Below are 19,460 nucleotides of genomic sequence, written 5' to 3'. Positions count from 1 at the left end.
AATTCTTTGTGGCTTATGCTTATGCACGTGCAACTCCGGATTCCCCTCCTTCTCACATTCAATCCCCCGAAGTACATTGCGATCTCGCTCATTGTGGTCTCTTTTTCTTTCATGTAATTCTGGTGCCTTTGTTTTCAGCGCTCATTTCTCATACATTGTGCTCAGACCCGCTTAGGGTACCATATAATCAACTATCTCCTTTTCGGCATGTTATACCTAGGTACCTTGTAGCCATACACTCCTATACCTATACACACATACATAGTCATAGCATATCGCACAGGAAAGGCATACCGTTCAAAGAAAATAGTATAGAGCTTGGAATGAAACTAGTAAGTATATCAAGATGAAAAAAGAAATGCAGATGTTACATAGCGCCAAACTGATCCTCGGATACATATATCCTGGGCCCCCCAGTCCAATGAATCTTCAAACCATCAAATCCGGACAATCTCTCCCTCAAGTCCTTTATTTCTGTCCAGGCTTCTTCCAGTCATAGTTCCAGCCATCAGAAGGAGGAGAATCAGTCTGCATGCGAGCATACTCGATAGGGAACATATCAGTGAAGATACCCTTCTTGTTCATCGAGACACGGAACAGCTTTCCTCCGTCACCCGCGCCAGTGCGCAACTCCTCACACGCCTCCTGCATGCTCTGGTACTGGCGCATCAACTCGAGCTCGTGCTTGCGGCGCTGCTGGGCCTGGAACAATTGCCAGGCGCGGTGGATGGTCCAGTGTCGGAGGTAACGGTTGCGAGAGAAACGGAGGGGACGGGGGGTGAGAGGGTGGTGGAGGAAGTAGCGGATTAGAGCTAAATAATTGGGAATGGGTTGTTAGCTTCTGGTTCTCTCTTCTTGGTCTTGGCTATAAGACGTGTTCGGTTTGGTTATGGGTTTTGCGGGTCGGGACTCGGGGAGGAGAGCTCGGCGCGGGGGTATAGCACGTACTGATGCGCTTGTCAACAACGGGGCCCTTGCCCTTTCTCGCGGCCATTGCGCTTGTCGTCGAGAATGGCGCTGATTGCAGGGCTGCTGTGACCGGGCCGGGCTGTTGTGTTTGGCGGTTCAGGGTCTCGTGGCACGTCCGGGCAATTGATGGGCGGACCGGCGCCATCGACATGGGAATCTTGAAGACATTCGCGAGAGACGCGAGGGCTGGTGATAAGGACTTCATTGTGATGGTTGTCTGTTAGGTGGAAGGAATGGGAAGGGCTCGATGTAATTGAGTTCCACGGGGAATAATTCCTTGACGGCAGAATCTTGTCCGCCTATCTAGCCGCGCGCTTAATGGGATCAACATTCCTGCTGCATGCATCTCTAGCTGCGACGCATTTGTGCTTCATGTTCGTTTTAATTGTCATTTGGTTCGGTTATTGAATAGAAGGATTTGGAGGAAAACAATATACCCAAAAAAGAAATTTCTACGTGCGATGACTGGTCAATTAAGCCAGTCTTGAGATTTATGATAGGTACAGATAGAAATGGATACATGGCTTTTGAGCAGAGATCATGACTTGATATTTTTGTCGAACGATAAGATAGAGGTATTCAGCAGTATCGAGAGTCATCAAAGGCATCATATATGAAATGTCCCACCAAAGCCGTCAAAGAGAATGCCATAAAACGCCATAGAATGCTGTCGACGCGCCGAAGATAAGCAGAGGAAAGTAGTGACTTAAACCGATTGAAACAAGGAACGGTCTGTTCAAAGCTATCCAGTGGACCGCTTTGATGCATGGTGTTTCTTAGCTCGATCGTAGTTCAAGACCTTGCGGCGACGGTGTGTTTGGGCTAGCTTCCATCGGCAATAAAGGACCAGTGCATCCTTCAACAGAACAAACATGCATCCGCCAACAACACTGCGACCCCAGCGAGTCTGAAGTATCCCTAAGCGGCCACGGTCCGTGACCGAGGATGTCCATGACTTAGGTAGAAGATACTTCAATAGGCCACCCATTGAGGCAGAGACTGCTGGGAAGACGAGTGCTCCGAGTACGACATCAGCGAGATTGCTGGTATCGGCAATAATCTCGTTCTGTCGCCGCCCAAGTCCTAGTGGGTTGTTGTTTTGTCCCGCATCTTGTGCTCCGTTGGGGCCGCCCTCGGCATCTTCGCCCTGCCCGACGGCCTCATGGTTCTGTTCATCTTCATTGCCCATTCCCATTTGTAGTTCAAGATCGATCTCCATCAGGATCTGTCCGTTCCCATTTTCACCGAACCGGTCGAGACCCTCCGCCTGATCTTGTTGCTGCGCATCATCCAAGACTTCTTCCGCCGCGCGGGGTTGTACCTCGGCAATCCATTTCCGTTCCAGGCCACCGAATAGCCGTTCGTAAAGCGCTCCGTAGAAGCTCTTGATGTATGGCAGCGCGGCAAACGTCATAGCTGGTGTGGGTGGCCACAAGTCGAAGTCGGGTTCCTGCCCGGGGTTATGCGCAGCGAAGAAAAGAACTGGAATAGCCGGAAGAAGGCCTTCGGCATACCGAGTGCGTGAGAATATTAGGACGAGCGGGATAAGTGGCAACCCGATATTCATGCCGGGATTCCATGGCCCCTCCATAGTCTCCTCCATGATCTGTCTGGCTTCCTCGGTACCGAAAACGAGATACATTGAGTAAACCCCATGCGCGCAACACCCAGCCCACACAGTGCCGGCCACTGTGAACACCATGCCGGGAAGGACTAACCGGCCTGCTACGCGCTCGACCAGTCGAAGCATATCGACCACGTAGCTCCGTGGGCGGGTGACCACAATTTCCGTCTTGCACTGAGGGCACTGCATTGTTACGCCGCCGTTGCTTTTGCGCGACCGGGGGTTTTCCATGTCGGCAAGCCAGTCGAGCAAGCATGCCTCGTGGGCTGTTAAGGCACAAGGGCAAGGCGACCGCCATTCCAGGTTCAGTGGCGAGTCCTCCGTTTCATCTGTATAGCAAATCCAGCATTTGCGCGGTTCGTCTTCCTCCGATACATTGGGGGGTTTTGATGATGGACTGAGTGATTTGCTGGAGATATCCGATCCGTGGCTCGGTGTTGATACGCTCTTATTTAAGAAAACAGTTTCGGTGTCCTCCATCGACTCCTCTTGAGGTGAGATGGTCTGTTGAGAGATGGCGTTTTCATCAGGATAGGCGGACGTGGTGTCATCGACTGGTCTGGTTCTGCCTGCCGCAGAGTATCCCGGGACGGACGCCATCGTAGTGGGGACAAGGTATGCAAGTCAGTGCCGATGAAGAATTGTAATTAGATAGTGCAATAGTGATCTAAATCGGGCTCGATAAGAGACAAAGGACGGGGTTCAGCATCTTCTGGGTAGAGAGATGAACCATATAAAAGCTGACGCAGCAAACAAATGTCTCGAAATTTGCCTCAGAGCACAAGAAGAGAGGAGCTCCATTCCGCTAAGTGGAGGTCGGAGTCCTCAGTTCGGCTGTAAACCGCGGCTGTCAACGACGGTCACGTGGCAATCACGTCACATTGGTCATCGAGGCCAACCCCCGGAGACGGTAAATGATCGTCGGACATCTATCATCTATATATTCATGTGACATGCTTCCGGATGTGTTTCATTTTCTAATTCAAGTATGTAAATATACCAATATACTACCATTATTCAGTGTTTTCTCTTTATGCACTCATGCCTGAGAGACCAGGCCCTTTTTCGATCGTAGTGCCTATGAGTAGGCTCGCTCACTGTTTTGCTTGGTCTGATTGCAGAAGCGTAGGTATACCTAGCTGGACACTGGATTACACTGAGGGCATGTTTTGGGCTCGCTACACGTGTATTTGCTGCGTTTGCACCTTCACGACAACATTGAAGCCATGTAGTAGATTGGGGACATTAAAAGTTAGCATCATATTGTGGCCAGCTACAGAACACTACAGCCGTCTACACAAAGGATTAAGGAGAGATTGGAATTTGAATTAAGTAACAAATCATTCATTAAACAAGCAGAAAGTAATAAGATGTGATCTGGCGATCTGATGAGCAGGGGTGTGATAAGCAACATCATAGAAAAGCGAGGGGTAACCAATGCACATATTCAACTACTGCTCAGAGTGAATGCTCCCATCCCTCTTGTCGTCACCTGATGCAGCAATGTCTTCTAGGGCGTCATTCACTTTAGCCGGAGCTGCGGCAGATTCAGTCAACGTCGCGGCTGCTGCTGCAGGTTCAGCGGGCTTTGTCTCGCTCACGTCGTCCTTTTCCTTTTCCTTTTCCTCCTTCTCTGCGGGTTCGGTTGCTACCGGAGACGGCTCAGGCGATTTCGGCGTCTCTTCCTGGGTCTGTATGGGCTGAACATCTGCTGGTGTGGTTTCGGGCGATGTCACGTCCTCCGCAACGGGGGATTCAGGCTTTGGGTCTACAGATTCACCGGCAGTGTTCTTGGCAATTGGAGGGGCCATTGGGCGTTCAACCGGCATCGATGGTTCTTTCACAGCAGCAGCAGACTTCTCCTTGTTACCAGTCCCTACCACAAGATTCCCATCCTGGCCGACTTGCCAGACATTCAGAGCTTCTGTGATCTTGATCTCTGGAATAGTGGGGAGTTTGGAAGTTGTCTTCTCGACGGCTGGCTTTCGTCGTGCTGGACCGCGGGCTCTTCCCTTGCGAGCATCGCTCAGAGGCTGCTTCTCAACCGGCGCCTCGGGCTCCTTTTCCTGAGGCTTGGCCTGCTGTGGGCCTAGTTGCAGACGTGAATTCAAGTCAGTGAGGAAGCCCGCCTTCATGGCTGCAATCTTGCTTCCACCCGGACGAGCAGGGATTGCGGGCTTGGCCTTGACTGCAGAGGTCTCTCTCGGGGCTTCAGCGGTGCCTGCTGGGGCCTGGGAACCGGGCTTAGCCGGGCGAGTAGGGATCTGGGGTTTGGGTCTCTCTGGGATTGTTGGTGGTTGGCGCTTTTCAGTCGGCGAGGTAGACTGAGCCTGTCTCTGTGGGCGCGGGGGAATCGCAGGCTTGGAAGGTACTTCTGGACTTTTCAATTCTTCTTTCGCGGGCTCAATTGTGGTCACCAGCTGGTGACTATCGGGGGCATCTTCCCAAATATCTCTACTGGGGAAACGCTGTTTCAAAGTGTCTGGTCGCACGGGAGCCTTCTCCTTGGTGCTCTCGCCTTCCAGGATGTGGGTGGCTACCTGATGGGAGTCGACCTTCGTGTTCTGCATCCTACGCGTGGCCTCTTGCTCGGGCGTTTCGAAGATTTCAGAAGAGTCTCGCTTAGGCAGATCTGGGGTGGTGACGGTGGCATGAAGCTGCAGACTGTTCGGGGTATCCTCCCAGATATCCTGACTAGGGAATCTATGCTTGAGTGTGTCTGGCCTTTTCTTAAAACGATCCGCAGCTGATAGGGTTTCTTGCTTAGCATCGTCTTCAGGGAACAACGGCTCGTACTCATCGACGTCTTCAAGGGGGGTATGCGCATCCTCACGCGAGTCATAGCGTGTCAGCACCGGGAATTGGCCTTGCGCGCTTGTTGATCGACTGTTGGATCGACTGTGGATACTAGGGGTCCGGCTGCGGCTATCATCATCGAAGCTTCCACGATGCTCAAATGTCGGCGAGACGGCGGGATGTAAGTACGCTGCCTCAGGGCGCACTTCATCAGCCGCCAAGATTGGCTCTTCTTCTTCCTCCACATTCTCATCTGTTGGCTCATTCTCTTCCAGCGCCGGTGTCGGGGCAAAGCCGTCCGGGTGGTGCAAAGGATGCATCGGATCATCCACATGGATAACGCCGCTATCGTGATGTCCATGCGAACTGGTTCTACGTTGACGCTGAGGGCTTGCGGTGGTTGGCTTCTGCGTAGCTTCTGAAGGGAAACTCATCTGCCGAAGTGGCGACTCGACAGTCGGCTGGCTTTCGAGTCGAACGTCAGGAGCGGGAGAAGCAATTTGATGTATGTACTCGTCGGACGCCAAATACCCGACCTCCTCTTCAGGGGTGCCCACAACGGTTGGGGAAGTACCTGGCTACAGTTAGCTTTTAAAGTGACAGCGCAATTGCTCCAACTACTCACCAAGACCGGAACCAGTCTGCGCCGAGCTTCGAACAATCTTGTTGAGGTCGTCGCTACTCATTGCCCAATCAGGACGTGGGGTGCCGACACCAGGGCCATATTGTCCTTCTTCCTTCACGAATTCATCGGGATGCTTTTCATACCAAGCCTTCTCAAACTTATCGGGATGCTGAACACCATGTCCGTGCAAACCATAGCTACCAGGGGGCAAGGAAGAGTCCCGAGCACTACGAGTGCGGTTGTGGTTACGGCTCGAACGCTGCGGGCCTTGTTCAAGGTACGGGCTGGGGGATGGTGCCTGGACGTCACCAGCATTGGGGTACATGGGCACGCGGAACCCGTGCTCCTCTCCGATATGGGCAGAGTGTCGGCGCTCATTGGACGCAGTTGAGGATTCAGCGCGTGAGCCACTCGTTCGGGAATGTGTGGAACGACTTGAGCGTTCTGGTTCCTCGCGACCAGGCGAAACACCACGGCCCAGTCCTGCCGCAGCAGCCTGGCGGGAATCAGTACGGGTGACGGCTTGGACTTTTGCTTCAGCACTTGATGTCGGCAACGAGGGTCTCGGTGCATGGATCTTGAGATCACTGCTAACATTGCGAGTCTCCGCGGGGGTCTGGTGATGGCTGTCCGACACGTTTCCTGGGTCGAGATCCGCATATTCAATACCCTCCTCACCGAGAGACGGTATCGTGACGCTGGGTGGACGTGGAGGCGGATCATTCGAAATGGTACGGCTCATGCTCAGGACCACTCCATTCATTGAACGGCGAAGGTGCATAGCTATCACGCATGGGTGAAGCCGAACGATCATTGCGGCGGTTGCCAGGGCGTGGGGGTATCTTGGGCATTTCTAACGACGACGGTGGTTTGGGAGATCGAGCCGGCCGAGGGGGGATGGCCGGAGCAGTTTGACTTGACATGGTGAAGTCCTGGGAGCTGTTAACAGGTCAGCAGCAGCCCAACCGGATACCCCACGGGTACGCTTGGCCCTGTGCGGGCTAGGAAACAATGGACACACGGTCCCAACCGACTTGCAGGGATTCATGCAACCAATCGCAGCTACTATGGATATGCATCAAATTGATGCAAGACCCCCCCGAGAGCAGGCCGGCCCAGCCCATGCAGCTGATAAGAGCATACGGAATGGTCTGCTTACCTGAATATGGTGAGAACCACTTTCAGTCTAATTGGAACGAGAGTCAAAATGTGCAATTGAAACAGTGAAAGCAGAGATATTGAAGCAATCCCGAAACTAAGTTTGGGGAAGAGAGATGATGTATGCTCTTTCTGCCAGCCTGACGTGCTCTGACCGCAACGGAGAATAGCGTATCATACTAATACCGTATCATTACTACAGGTCAAATAGGGGCCAACGATGATCCATTACAATTCATCGCCCCGCCGATGAGATCAGTCTAAGGCCTTGATTTTCGATCTGAATATTGAGGCATTTTTTCCTTCTTTCATCTGCCATGCCAGTGGCCAAGGTTGGTCTTGGAATAATGCCTCGTTTCTGTAGCATTACAGTACATGGTACCCGCAGTTGGCCAGACCATCTCATCTATGATCAAAGCGTGTATATTCTTCCCCGAATGTTGTAGCATTTGTACAAGATATCTAAAAAAAGAGTTCCTCGCCGAGGTCAATATCTTGCACGGAGTACGTACATGTAGTCTAGAACTTGATATTGGAGTGTCCTTTGACCTTTTGCTTTCTCCTCCGTATGATAAGACGATTTCTCTACAGTTGGATTGGCTGGCCAGGCCGAGGCGGTGAAGTATCATTGTTCTCCGCATTGCATCATCGTTGACATGTAGCTATCCAACTCTACTAACTCTCCTCCGTACATCGTACCCTTCACTCTACATCATAGAGCATTCTTGACATACATGTGTGCTATCTTGTGAATTCCTAGTCTCTATGTAACTACATCTCTCTTTTGACTTCGTTATTCCTCCAACTCACTAGGATACAATGATCTGTTCAACGTTGAGATCCACTCTCAACCGAAATAGCGAGAATACCCGCCACATCTTGATCACCAGGGCTAAAAGGAATTTGCGGGGTAGCATGACCTGTGACCAATATTCCAACCTTGGAAGGTTTATTCCACACCTTGCGCCACGTTCCTGGGCTCAGCTGCCTGTAATTCAAGCCAGAACTATGGCTTGTGTGCGGGGCAAACTCGATTACATTCGTCTGCCTAGCCCAGCTAGACCTCACAAATTCCGCATACGGGTTACCATATATGGGACGCCTAGTGTGCATATACATACGGTATGTAACATATAGCATACGCGGTGCGTCGGTCATAGGTCATAGTCTACGTCTATTCCCACCCAGTCCTATTGGTGGAACTCTTTCAGGGCCTGGCGGATATAGATGCACTTCCAACCATATCTGTATTAGCCTTGGGCTCAGTATCGCCCACATGGCGAGCTACTGCCTAATGGGCCTAGACGTTGTTACCTTAGATACATATGTACCCAAGTGCTGGACTCAATGTATCCCCCACGTGCTTCTAAGCCCTCGGGGACCCAAAGAGCTTATGCTTCACCACAGAGTATGTCTACAACATATAGCTGAGCTCATATGGAGCCTAGTCTGGCACTCTGGTTAGATTAAGCTTGGTAAATGAATACACCTTCAAGATAGTAAACAGAACTCCTATTCTGGACGCAGTCCACAAAAAGAAAGGAAACCACGGATATATCTGCTGTAGGAACGCTCATCGACTTTGAAAACAGCCATGTCCAGCAGGGTCATCCTGAACCAAACAGAGACATACAAGTACACAATAAAAACGCAAAAACTATTTCATAGCGCATCCCAATGCATGCTGCCCAAATGGCATTTTATCTTCTGCACCATCTGCATCGAGCATTTCATCGTGTCGCACAACCCTCCAATCACCAGGATTAATCCCAAGATGGGTCCAGCTGGTATACAAAAAGGTAGGAACGGCTCGGCATGAACATCATGCGATCAGACAATCATCTGTGCAACTCCCTGACCACCCAGGGTCTTGCTTCCCACAAACTCTTGCTTCGTCAGAGCTGCGAGTGCGTAGAAAATAGACGTGATGAGAAGGAATACGGCGCCAGCAATCAAGCTGGAAGCCCTCTCGGCGAGACTGACAAGCTGGACACCACCAAGGATGGCGTAAATAAGAGCGCGCATCGGGTTGGTTGTAAAACGGCGAATAAAGGAATCGAATTTCGGTGATGTGGGACAAATTCGGAGGAGGAAGGGCACTTCAATGAAGAGGATGATGAATGCCGAGGCACTGAAACGGGTTAGACTTCGCCATGAATCAGTGGGGAATGAATGCGGCTCACATGCTGAGGACACTGATGATAATCAGAACCACGTTGAATGAAAAGATGTTCGCAATCCCTAGCGCAAGGCAGAGGATAATACACAGCACACCCGTCCTAGATGTTTCGTTAGATCGATCCCTGTATATGCGGAACTGATGTTGGGGAGAGTGACTGAAGCACCGCCACTCGAGGTAGCAAACACAATTCAACCATTTAGTCAAAGTGCCCAGTGCTCTCCCGCGACATGACGCAGTCCTGCAAAGAGCACTGAGTGTGGGAAGGCAACGCGGTAAACTAACCATTGTCCATAGATGCCTAGAAAAGGCCACCAAGGTTAGCAGATTGAGATGTGGTGTTACAGAATCCAGACACTTACTGAAATTTCGCGATCGGAGCTCTTCGCCTAGCGACATGGTGGGCTAGCAAAAAAGGATTGGGTAAACTAGGACTGAAGATCAAAGATGGGGGGATTCGCGGATGATCAGAGGTGTCAGTCCGGCAAAGTGTACACGCGGTTGACTATCCAGGGCGGTCAAAGAATGAAACAAACAAAATGGGCAGCAACGATCAACAATCAACAGAGCGACGAGCAACGTGAATGAAAGATATGGGGATATGACGATCACTGCAGTGTTCCAAATGTTCTAAAGTCCCAATGTTGCTTTTGATAAGATCATCCCGTTGTTTTCTAAGACGGGGCTTCCAACATAATCAATCACCAGGCAGACGCCAATAGTCAAGGCCCCAATTAGTTGGGCTATTTCTACTTCTTTCGATGCATAAAAGATTCATAGTCTATTTTTGAAATTTATGGAAGAACTTGATCAACTAAGCTATGATTCCTATATAAGCGACTCACCAGATAACAGATAACATCTTGAATTGAGTGGCGGGCTGCAACATTCTGCATCAGCTTAAAACTCCTGCTGGGCTTCTCGCTTTTGGGCGAGGTATCGTGCATTCTGCATCTTATTTAGTCAAGACGTAATGACAGGACTATCCACAATATGGAAAGTAGACCCTGGAAAGCAGTCACTACATAGGTATGTACACTCTACGTGTATGTATAAAGAAGTCGAGAGAGATGTCTATATTAGGTGAGCACCTAAAGAAGCACACAACGTAATCTGAACATATTCCCGAGGTCCCCAGGTGCCCAGGTGAACGATGGCATGCTCAATCTTTATTATCCAGTCAACTCTCGCAATTACCTCAAAGCATGTACCTGAATAACGGAGAGCGATCACCCAGCGAGTCAGGATTCTCAGGATACTCTGAAGGATCCATGGCATCCCGCTTCCGGTTAATACGCTGGTACGTGATGCGCAGAAGGACTGTTGCCATCATACCCACGACAACAAAAGCAAGCTCAAGAGAGTGACCAAGGATGTAATTTGGCGCATCTTGAGCACGGTAGAAGTTCGAGGACATAGCTGTTGAGTAAGGACCATTAGTATGAATCTCAATCTCCAATTGATGCGCTATGCTTACCTCCTGCCAGGTTTCCTAGTCCAATGTAAATGGCCATGCCGGCAGCTCGCTTGTAGTCACCTGCCATATTGACACTAAGCCATGTGACGTTTCCGGGGAAGGCTGGATAGATTCCTTTTGGTGTGTTAGTTGGTGTATACAAGTATGCGGATGTTGGTTACTTGGAGGTACTTACCGACGACCGCGACGAAAATACCAAAGTACATAACACCTGGCACTCCCCGACCTGTAGATGCGAGACAGATGATGAAGCCGATGCCGATCATGGCCATGAAGAAGAGAATGAATGGGGATCGTTGCTTGCGTCTGTCTGATATCCACGCTGCAATAACAGCGACAATTGCTGCAGTGATATAGATTGGTACCTGATATGATGTCAATCTCCGCTTCAATAAGAAAGTCTCATAGAGAGCTTACAGTAAGGAGCTGGGCGGTCGAAGACTTATAGCCTAGGTCCTTGATGATCGAAGGAAGGAAAAGAGAAATGCCGTATAGCGGACAAGTGATACCCCAGTACACTTTTTATGGATCAGTTAAAGATATATTATACGCAGAAACGACAAAACTTACTGAATAGACCCAACCAAATTTGCCAGTCGGCGAAAGCATCAATGACATAGCGCATTTCGAACTTATCATTCGTTTGGTCAATCTCGCGCGAATCTGCCGAGTTTTGAATCCGCAAGCTGTGGATCACAAATCGACGCTCTTCTTCAGTCAAAAAGGTGGCGGTTTCCGGAGAGTCGTGAATCGCAAATGGAGCTATAAGTGCCACAACAACCGTAAGAAGACCCTCAAGAATGAAGATCCATCTCCAGCCAGCATATCCGCCCACGCCGTCCATTTTCTAAGAATTCCGAGAATCATTAGTAACGTTTTCATTGCTGCCAGCGGGCAGCGGACAGAACACTTACAGCAATAGCGTATGCAAGGAGCCCAGAGAATGCACCCGCAATACTGGCAGCGCTGAAAAAGAGAGCTTGTCTGAACTGTGCTCGGTGACGTGGATACCAGAGCGTAATATAGTATGCCACACCGGGATACAAACCGGCCTCTGTTTTGTTTCATTGCACTGATTAGTCTTGACTAGAACAAGGTGCAGGTTGGGGAAGGGCAGACATCAACATACCTGCAACGCCCAAAAACAGACGAGTTGCGAGAAGTCCACCGTAATCGTTAACGACACCCATCAAGGTCTGTTTGGAACAAATCCATTATTAAATACTACCCGAGACAACCCTCACATAACGCGCGCACTCACCATAACAATTCCCCAGGCGATCATGATCAAGGGAAGCCATCTCGAGGGTCTTAGCTTCTTCAGAAGCAGATTGCTCGGCAATTCAAAGACGCAGTAGGTAAAGAAGAAGACGGTCACTACCCACAAACATGTGTCAATTGGTCATTCTTTCATGAAAACAAGCAACTCAAGGGATTGGATTCATCATACAAGTCCAATTGTATTGCGGTCCCGTCATATGGAGATCGTCAACAAGCCCCTCTATCTTTGCATTGCCTATATTCCCGCGGTCCAAGAAGGCTAACAAATATAACAAGCTCAGCATGGGAATAAGACGGATGTCCATCTTCCGGAGGACGGCTTTTTCATCAACTCCCTGGAAGGTCGGTGAGCCGAGGCTGGATGCTTCCGCGTCTGCAACTAGCTCATCCTGCTTGAGATCGGCGATGTATGGGGAATTTTGGACTGGGGTATCATCAGATTGGTGTAGGGAGGTCTTCTCCGGTGTGCCCTTTGAATCAACCATGGCAGGCAAAGAGATGAGAGAAGAAGAGAGTCAACCAGCGCGGGCATCATTCCGCGAGTATTTATACTAGACCCTTGAAAAAAGCTTAAGCTAACCGGGGGCAAGTCCGAAAACTGGGGATAATATCCCTTGGCATGAGGGGTATACTATATTGGGGATAATATATTGGGGGTACTTCCTTGGCAGTTGATCGGCCTCGGGTTCTTTGATTTGAAAGCGATATTGAGTAATATTGCGTGGCAAGTTCATTGATAGCGGGAACTTTGCAGTTTTTAATGGCTCATATATGCGTTATATATCAAGATAAGGACTATGTAGTAGATGTGAGTACAATGAGTGAGTATAGAGGTGGTGGCACGCTGTTCGCCCCTGGTTACTTGCGGCACAACCCATGGACGCTAAAATACCTTGTAATTACCAAACTGTAGTCCAGTCCGATTATCATGTATTCTGAGCTTAGCGCTCCTTGCGTTAAATCATACATGTACCCATAATACGAACCTTCCAACCTTGGAAGGTTGGAAGTTGAGGTCAATCTTGGAGAGGCCCTCATCATATCCACCACGACTTCCACGGTTCAGAGTCAGATCGTTCCATCCATGGATTCATCTATGCCCTGCCAACTGGCTTAAATTTAGCACCGATAGGGTTTGCCAGCAACGTTTGGGACAAAGTTCGGGATACGAGGCAAAATACACCATAGCCCGTCTGGCTGTCCTAACCCAAAGGAACGAGACTACCAAGCCTGAACTATTGTGCTCTAATTCTATCTCATCCTTGGGACAGGCTAACGTATGCCTTAAAAAGGAGTGATACCAAGGCAACAACTCTAGCAATCCTATTGGGCAGCAGGTGTATTGCACTCCAAACTAATAGCACCAAACTCCCAGTGTAGATCAAAGACTGGAAAATGGAATCCCAGGGGTGACAGCCTGTGCCTTGTTATGATCAACTCTAGCCGTTGAGTTACCATTGTGCTACCGGAGAATTCTTGTTCAACCCTAGAGTATACCACTTATGTTGAACCAATTGAGGTCTTTTGGACATTGAACCCTTAGGATGCAGATGGTATTTGCTAGCATAATATAGGAGTGTACCTACCTAGGTAGGCCTATATGTAGGTATGGGTCAACAGCCACATAATGTAGGTATCTTTCAAGAAAGGAAGTATCTGGCCCATATCGCTCTTTCCTTCTCTCACGCAGCTCTTAGGTTTCCCGTATCTTCAACACTTTGCCTCCCAGGTTATCCACTCGTCTCTCGAATATGTGGTCCGCTTTTGTCCCACTTATGGGGACTTATGGGGGCTTATTAGTCGTCAATGACGGTTCCGAAACCTGAATGCTTGGAACCCTACTTTGCCTGAATGGCAACATCTCGCCGTAACTTGCGGAGCCTGGCCTATAGATTCACTACCAAGTTAATCGAGTTCCTCACTGCCACATCAATGTGGAATGAACCGTTCCAATTGCTGAATATAGCTGCATGATCTACAAGCTCAGGATCGGGAACCGACTTGATGGTTGAGTCGGTGACAATATCACCCGGGATTCTTCTCTTCCTTGTCTCTTTTCATCAAGTTGTTCTCATTTTCCTCGGCTTATCTTCACAAATCATGTCTTGCATTTGCGTATTTGCTCATGAAGCCCCCCGAAGGGACATCTGGAGTGCTATAAATGACGTTCTTACCTATCGAGGATATAATCCCACTAAACCCCCGGGGCCCACTCCACACTAATATACTGCGGAGCAAGTTCCCTATTGTAATGGACAAATTGATACTCTACTTTATAGTATATCGGCACTCAGCGACATTTGCCCTCAGAGTTAGATCATCACGGGAAAAGCTCCGACATTCAATCATCATAGCATCATAGCGCCACAACCTCTCTTTCCATTAAAGTGACCAACAATGACTATCACCCAAGACCATATCCCACAGGGCCATCTCCCATACCCAGAACCTCCAATTCTCAAAGCACAATGCCATCAAGCGCATGGACCAAACCCGACACAAGCAAACGGCCCATTGCCGTAATCGGCGGCGGCGTGATGGGCCGACGAATCGCCATGATGTGGATAGCCGCCAACTTCCCCGTGATGCTGTGCGAGAAAGCAGTCGACTACGGCGGCGCAGTGGGCTACGTCCAGGAACACGAAGCTGAGCAAGCCTCCAAACAAGGCACGGATCCCGGCGAACTGAAAGCAACAAACAACCTAGAAGAAGCCGTCAGGGACGCATGGATGGTCATCGAAGCCATCCCGGAGAAACTGGAGTTGAAGATCGACCTCATGGAGCAGCTGGACAAACTCGCCCCGCCGGACTGCATCATCGCCAGTAACTCGTCGTCGCTGAAGTCCAGTCAGATGATCGTCAAGACGGAGAAGAATTACCGCATCTGCAATGGTCACTACTACATGCCGCCTGAGCAGTTGTTCTTCGAGGTTATGGGGTGTGGCTACACGGATCCGGAACTCATTTCGTTTTTGATGGAGAAGGCGGCTCAGGCTGGGCTCTCGCCTGTGCATGCTAAGGTTGAGTCTACTGGGTTTGTGTTTAATCGCATTTGGGCGTCGCTCAAGCGTGAGATTTTGCTTGTCATGGCTGAGGGCGTTAGTGATGCTCATACCATTGATGAGATGTTCAAAAGTTGGTTTAAGGCTACCAAGGGTCCTTGCCTGATGATGGATACTGTTGGCTTGGATACTGTGTACAATATTGAAGCTGTGTATGCCGAGCAGCGTGGTGTGGATACCAGGGCCATGGATTGGTTGAAGGAGAACTATGTTGACAAGGGCAATCTGGGTGCCAAGGCTGGAAAGGGATTACTTGAATAAACATCATTATAGATTGTTTTTAGAAATTGCAATACAAAAGTGTTCTAGAAGAGACTATTGATACTGCAGTTCTGAGCTAGAGCTAGTGTTATAAGACAGGATCAACTGGAACTATTGATTTATTGGGTATAAGATAGAATTGTACTCTCGCCACCGGGATTATATAGGATGGATTCATGTCGCCTCAGACAGTCCAATTAGGCATGACAATGGGCTGTAAATCCCTGAGGCCATGAAACACGATTTGAACCAAATAGACGGCAGCGACGAGGGTGAAAATCACCCTCGTAGCCAGTCGCCAAAGTGATGTACAATAGCGTTGAAGAAAGGTAAGGATAAAATGAAATGACCAAAAGAAAGTAAAGGAAGGCATGAGGATAGGTATCGGGCGTCCAAGGAAAACTGGACAGGGAATCAACAGTCATAAGAAGTATGAGTGCCCAGGAGACACAATAATAAGAAATTAGGCAAGGAACGTAGGTGAAGTGAGAGGGTAATTAGAACAGGACATCGGCAAGGAAAAAGCGCGCTCTGAGACCTCGGAGGAAAGGGTACAGAGTGAAGGGCATTAGAGGCAGACCCTAGGGTGCGACTTGCGATCATTAGGGTATAGCACACCCATAGGGCCTATTAGTGCAAAAAGGGTTGGGAGTGAAGAAATTAACCAGACAGGGTTGAGGGTTGAGGACGAACGCGAAGCCTTGACCAGAGAAACAATAATTAAGGAGTTTTCCTGCGGCGATGGACTTTCCATTCCGCTTTAGCGACACGCATGAACATTTCGGTGTCTTTGATAGGAACCCAGCTGGTGAGGACTTTCATGATATTCTCAAAGTCGGATTCGAGAATGATTTCACGCATGCCATCAATAAGGGCAGCAGATGAAGCATGCAAGACGTCAAGACCTTGGCCAAATGTCCTTGGGTTCTCAGGAGGGGGGGACTTGTTCTTCCCTCCAGAGGTTGCGGGACGAGCAGTGTGGTCTTCGGCATCTCCAAGGAGCATGAAGACGTCCCACACCCGAAGCTGAGCCGGGAAGGGGATCGAGTAATTAAAGAGAGTGAGGTACCAGCGAGTGCCGTAGGCTGTGGGTGGGATTCCGACCTCGTTCTGCAAAATTAAGCGTCAGTAGACACTCGTGTTTCGAGTGGAATTGACTTACCAGTTTCGTGGCCACTTCACCTCCGGCGAGCCATTCCCGTTCAAAGTCGGCCAAGGCCTCCATTAAACCAGCAAAGCCGGACTTGTACAGCTCTTCCAGGCCTCGCAGCTGCCACAATCTGACGAGCATAATAAAAGCGTGTTCCTCATCGTAATACGCCAGTAATGTAGCCGCGAGAGTTGCCATTCCCTGTACGTAGCCCGTATCAGGAAAATAGAGTGACATGGCGTGAAGTACACGGAACAATAGTCTTTGGCCACCCCGATAGCGCCTCCGAAACATGATATGGCTGGAGATAGTCCGCGGAACATCGATATCAATCTGGACGTCGTCCGGCGACGAGATGAACTGGAGCTCATTGAAGGCTTCGATGAGCTCGTCAGCAGGGGGGGCTGCCCTTGTGGCGCCGGGCACTGGCTTCAAGAAATGAGTACCAGGCCGTTGACCGCCACCGATCTGGAATGCCTTTCCAAGTTCGCTCAATCAACTTTGAGCTCTGAGTATCGAACTCAAAGGTCATGCCGCCGCCGTCCTTGGCCTTCTTGGTCGGCTTAGCCATCTTGGTCCACTTGTCTTCACGTTGCCACTCCTTCCTTCGCATTGCGCGAGTAACTGGTGCATCTTCTGTCTCACCACCAGATTGAGTGGGCAGAGTGAGCATGTCGGCCGCCTCATCTTTGGCTTTTCGATCGCGGTTGTGAGGCAGATGATTGGTCGCCGCACGCAGACGAGATGTCGAGCGGCGCAGTGGAGGACCATAGTTGCTTTGTGATGAAGATGGACGCGCGTTCAGGGAACTTCGGGATATTTTGCGGACTAGAGACGGCCCATTGAAGGAACGGTTGCTGGCTGGGGCGGTTGGTGGGCGAATTGAACGTTTCCGCCGAGGTGCCTCGGAGGCCAGCAGAAGGCTGGTCGTGACTCGTTGAAGCGGGTTAATATCGGAACCATTGGAGTTCTTTGCAGGTCGAATGAAGCCGTAGCGATCGACTTCTTCTGCACCGACATTTTGCCAGTATTCAGCACCACCAGCTAGCTCCTGAGTTTCCCTCTTTAATTCTCATACGCTCCACTTCGGCAGACGCCCTTGGCTTTGTTTCATTTCCAGTCTCATTCGTCTGAGCGAGTGTCTCAGAGGTTTCAGCGTCCGGGACTACACCCTCCTCCCATAAGACCCCGTTTTCTGAGGCCATTGCTTTCGCAACCTCGGAGTCGGTAACATTGTCTTCGCCCTTCTCGTACATCAGCCGGACTCTCCGCGACAGCATGTCTTCGTCTGCCGATATTGCTCGGCTCGGAAGACTAGTCTGTCTCGGGCGAAGCCTGCCCTGAGGTTTCACGTGCCGTGGAATCGCTTTCGGTGTTCCATTTTCTCCTTCGGGCCGGGTCATGATTATGGCAGGGGGCGGGGCAATTTCAGATGTCTGTCGGTCCAAATGTTGATCACAATGCTCTTTCGATATTTCCTGAACTGGGTGGGCTAGCTCTTGACAAGCTTCATTCTGTTCTAGACTTTGCTGGGGCGGGTCTGGTTGGCGCTCGGGGTGCTCGGGGTGCTCGTCTAGCTTCTCCTGAGGTGGTTTCGGGTGAGGACGTTGCGCCTGACTCTTTATCAGACTTCCGCGATTGGAGAACTTCATCGGCTTATCTAGACCATCCAAAGAGGCTGTCGGTATATCTAAGGGGATACCAGTAAAGGGGCGCTCAATTTGAGGCACTGGCGGAGGGTCTTCCGAGCTGAATTTCCTCTCGATATCGAGGGACCGTTTCTTCAACCCACCCCACTTTCTTTCTGACCATCGAGAGCCCGGCCTTGAGCCCGGTCGTGAGCTGGGACGGGAACCTGGCTCATTCACGACAATGCTGGGCACGCTGCGCAAGGAGGGCGGGCCCTCCGATCGAACCGTGCGGGTTTCATCTCCAACGGACATGGATGGCGCGAGCCGTGGGAATGTAAGCGCGGATGCATGGTCATCACTCGGACTGGCTGATGCAGCGCTTGTGCTTGAAGATCGGCCATTGGAGGCTATTGGCGCATCGGCTGTGGGCAGCGAGACCGACCGGGTCGCAAAAGGAACGTCGGTATTTTCAAAGGGCACGGCGTGAGTCGTCGGATCGGACTCCGATCGGTCGGGCGATAACGATGCAGAAACCTCATTCACCATTATCCCGGCATGGCTTGCGACTCTGCGCGTGGGCTAGAATCGCGTGAATGAAAGGAGTGTACGGAGCAGGGATGCGAATGGGGGGGCCTTAAGCGAGAACCGGGGATCAAAGTAGAAAGGAGCGACAAGGGGAAAATACACAAGGGAAGTTCAGCAAAACAGAATCTCCAGAATTAAAATTGAGAGATACCTGGAGGAGTGGAGTTATTTTGGGTCGGTCTTGGCGCTATTCAAGTCAGTTCTGGGCTTTGACGGCTCGGAGGCATCCCCTACATGTGATTATGTTACTATAACTTCATATATACTTAGGTAGTTAGTAGTTAAGTAGTTCTAGTACGGAGTACATTCAAGATATATAGAATATCTTCCTTACTATTATGGATCGAGTTTCCTCTTGTCCTCGTATCCTCAAAATAGATATCAAGGGGGTTTGTCCCACCTCCATGGGCCGCGTGTGGATCGTGAGAGGCCAAGGGGCTTGTGGTGGAGTACGCTACTTCCAATGTGCTTAGATTAGAATCATGGCCCAACGGGGGATGTGATATCAAGGATCTGTTTAATTGTGTCCATTAATACCCAACTATGGAGTACAGAGTACGTGGACAACACAGAGTAGATTCAATTGAAACCCCCAATCCCTCCTAATACGCCCCAGATGTACAAACGCGTGGAACTCCTGTGGCTGAGGCTTGGATAACCGG

The 19,460-nt window shown here is 50.1% G+C and overlaps 7 protein-coding genes across 7 annotated transcripts; 1 reads left to right on the top strand and 6 right to left on the bottom strand.

Annotated features, from left to right (window-relative positions):
• Positions 1–468: 468 nt before the first annotated feature.
• Positions 469–1,174, bottom strand: N7519_011224 (mitochondrial 54S ribosomal protein mL40; the record flags this gene model as incomplete). The annotated part of the gene is made up of 2 exons (XM_057297997.1): positions 469–812; positions 949–1,174. The coding sequence occupies 2 exons, from the start codon at positions 1,172–1,174 to the stop codon at positions 469–471; spliced, it is 570 nt and encodes a 189-aa protein (XP_057145879.1).
• A 537-nt stretch (positions 1,175–1,711) lies between these two features.
• N7519_011223 (RING finger domain protein) lies at positions 1,712–3,193 on the bottom strand (the record flags this gene model as incomplete). The annotated part of the gene is made up of 1 exon (XM_057297996.1): positions 1,712–3,193. One exon carries the CDS (start codon positions 3,191–3,193, stop codon positions 1,712–1,714), a length of 1,482 nt encoding a protein of 493 aa, XP_057145878.1.
• An 851-nt stretch (positions 3,194–4,044) lies between these two features.
• N7519_011222 (Aim21 family protein) lies at positions 4,045–6,937 on the bottom strand (the record flags this gene model as incomplete). The annotated part of the gene is made up of 3 exons (XM_057297995.1): positions 4,045–5,963; positions 6,015–6,712; positions 6,750–6,937. 3 exons carry the CDS (start codon positions 6,935–6,937, stop codon positions 4,045–4,047), a joined length of 2,805 nt encoding a protein of 934 aa, XP_057145877.1.
• A 2,065-nt stretch (positions 6,938–9,002) lies between these two features.
• On the bottom strand, positions 9,003–9,750 carry N7519_011221 (Tvp18 family protein; the record flags this gene model as incomplete). The annotated part of the gene is made up of 4 exons (XM_057297994.1): positions 9,003–9,303; positions 9,356–9,451; positions 9,637–9,652; positions 9,714–9,750. The coding sequence occupies 4 exons, from the start codon at positions 9,748–9,750 to the stop codon at positions 9,003–9,005; spliced, it is 450 nt and encodes a 149-aa protein (XP_057145876.1).
• A 799-nt stretch (positions 9,751–10,549) lies between these two features.
• N7519_011220 (uncharacterized protein) lies at positions 10,550–12,594 on the bottom strand (the record flags this gene model as incomplete). Its single annotated transcript, XM_057297993.1, has 9 exons — positions 10,550–10,770; positions 10,829–10,942; positions 11,004–11,193; positions 11,246–11,346; positions 11,399–11,675; positions 11,743–11,882; positions 11,958–12,024; positions 12,090–12,205; positions 12,279–12,594. The coding sequence occupies 9 exons, from the start codon at positions 12,592–12,594 to the stop codon at positions 10,550–10,552; spliced, it is 1,542 nt and encodes a 513-aa protein (XP_057145875.1).
• Positions 12,595–14,577: 1,983 nt separating this feature from the next.
• On the top strand, positions 14,578–15,432 carry N7519_011219 (3-hydroxyacyl-CoA dehydrogenase family protein; the record flags this gene model as incomplete). Its single annotated transcript, XM_057297992.1, has 1 exon — positions 14,578–15,432. The coding sequence occupies one exon, from the start codon at positions 14,578–14,580 to the stop codon at positions 15,430–15,432; it is 855 nt and encodes a 284-aa protein (XP_057145874.1).
• Positions 15,433–16,152: 720 nt separating this feature from the next.
• N7519_011218 (putative TBC domain protein) lies at positions 16,153–18,759 on the bottom strand (the record flags this gene model as incomplete). The annotated part of the gene is made up of 4 exons (XM_057297991.1): positions 16,153–16,542; positions 16,595–16,959; positions 17,009–17,626; positions 17,661–18,759. The coding sequence occupies 4 exons, from the start codon at positions 18,757–18,759 to the stop codon at positions 16,153–16,155; spliced, it is 2,472 nt and encodes an 823-aa protein (XP_057145873.1).
• Between the last annotated feature and the right edge of the window lie 701 nt (positions 18,760–19,460).

The sequence above is a fragment of the Penicillium mononematosum genome (assembly GCF_028829835.1).
Source record: "Penicillium mononematosum strain IBT 11891 chromosome Unknown utg000005l:1.0-9366267.0:1.0-9372171.0, whole genome shotgun sequence".
Lineage (NCBI taxonomy): Eukaryota > Fungi > Ascomycota > Eurotiomycetes > Eurotiales > Aspergillaceae > Penicillium > Penicillium mononematosum.
Note: the sequence above shows the minus strand (reverse complement) of the source record. Positions and strands in the feature narration are given on the sequence as shown.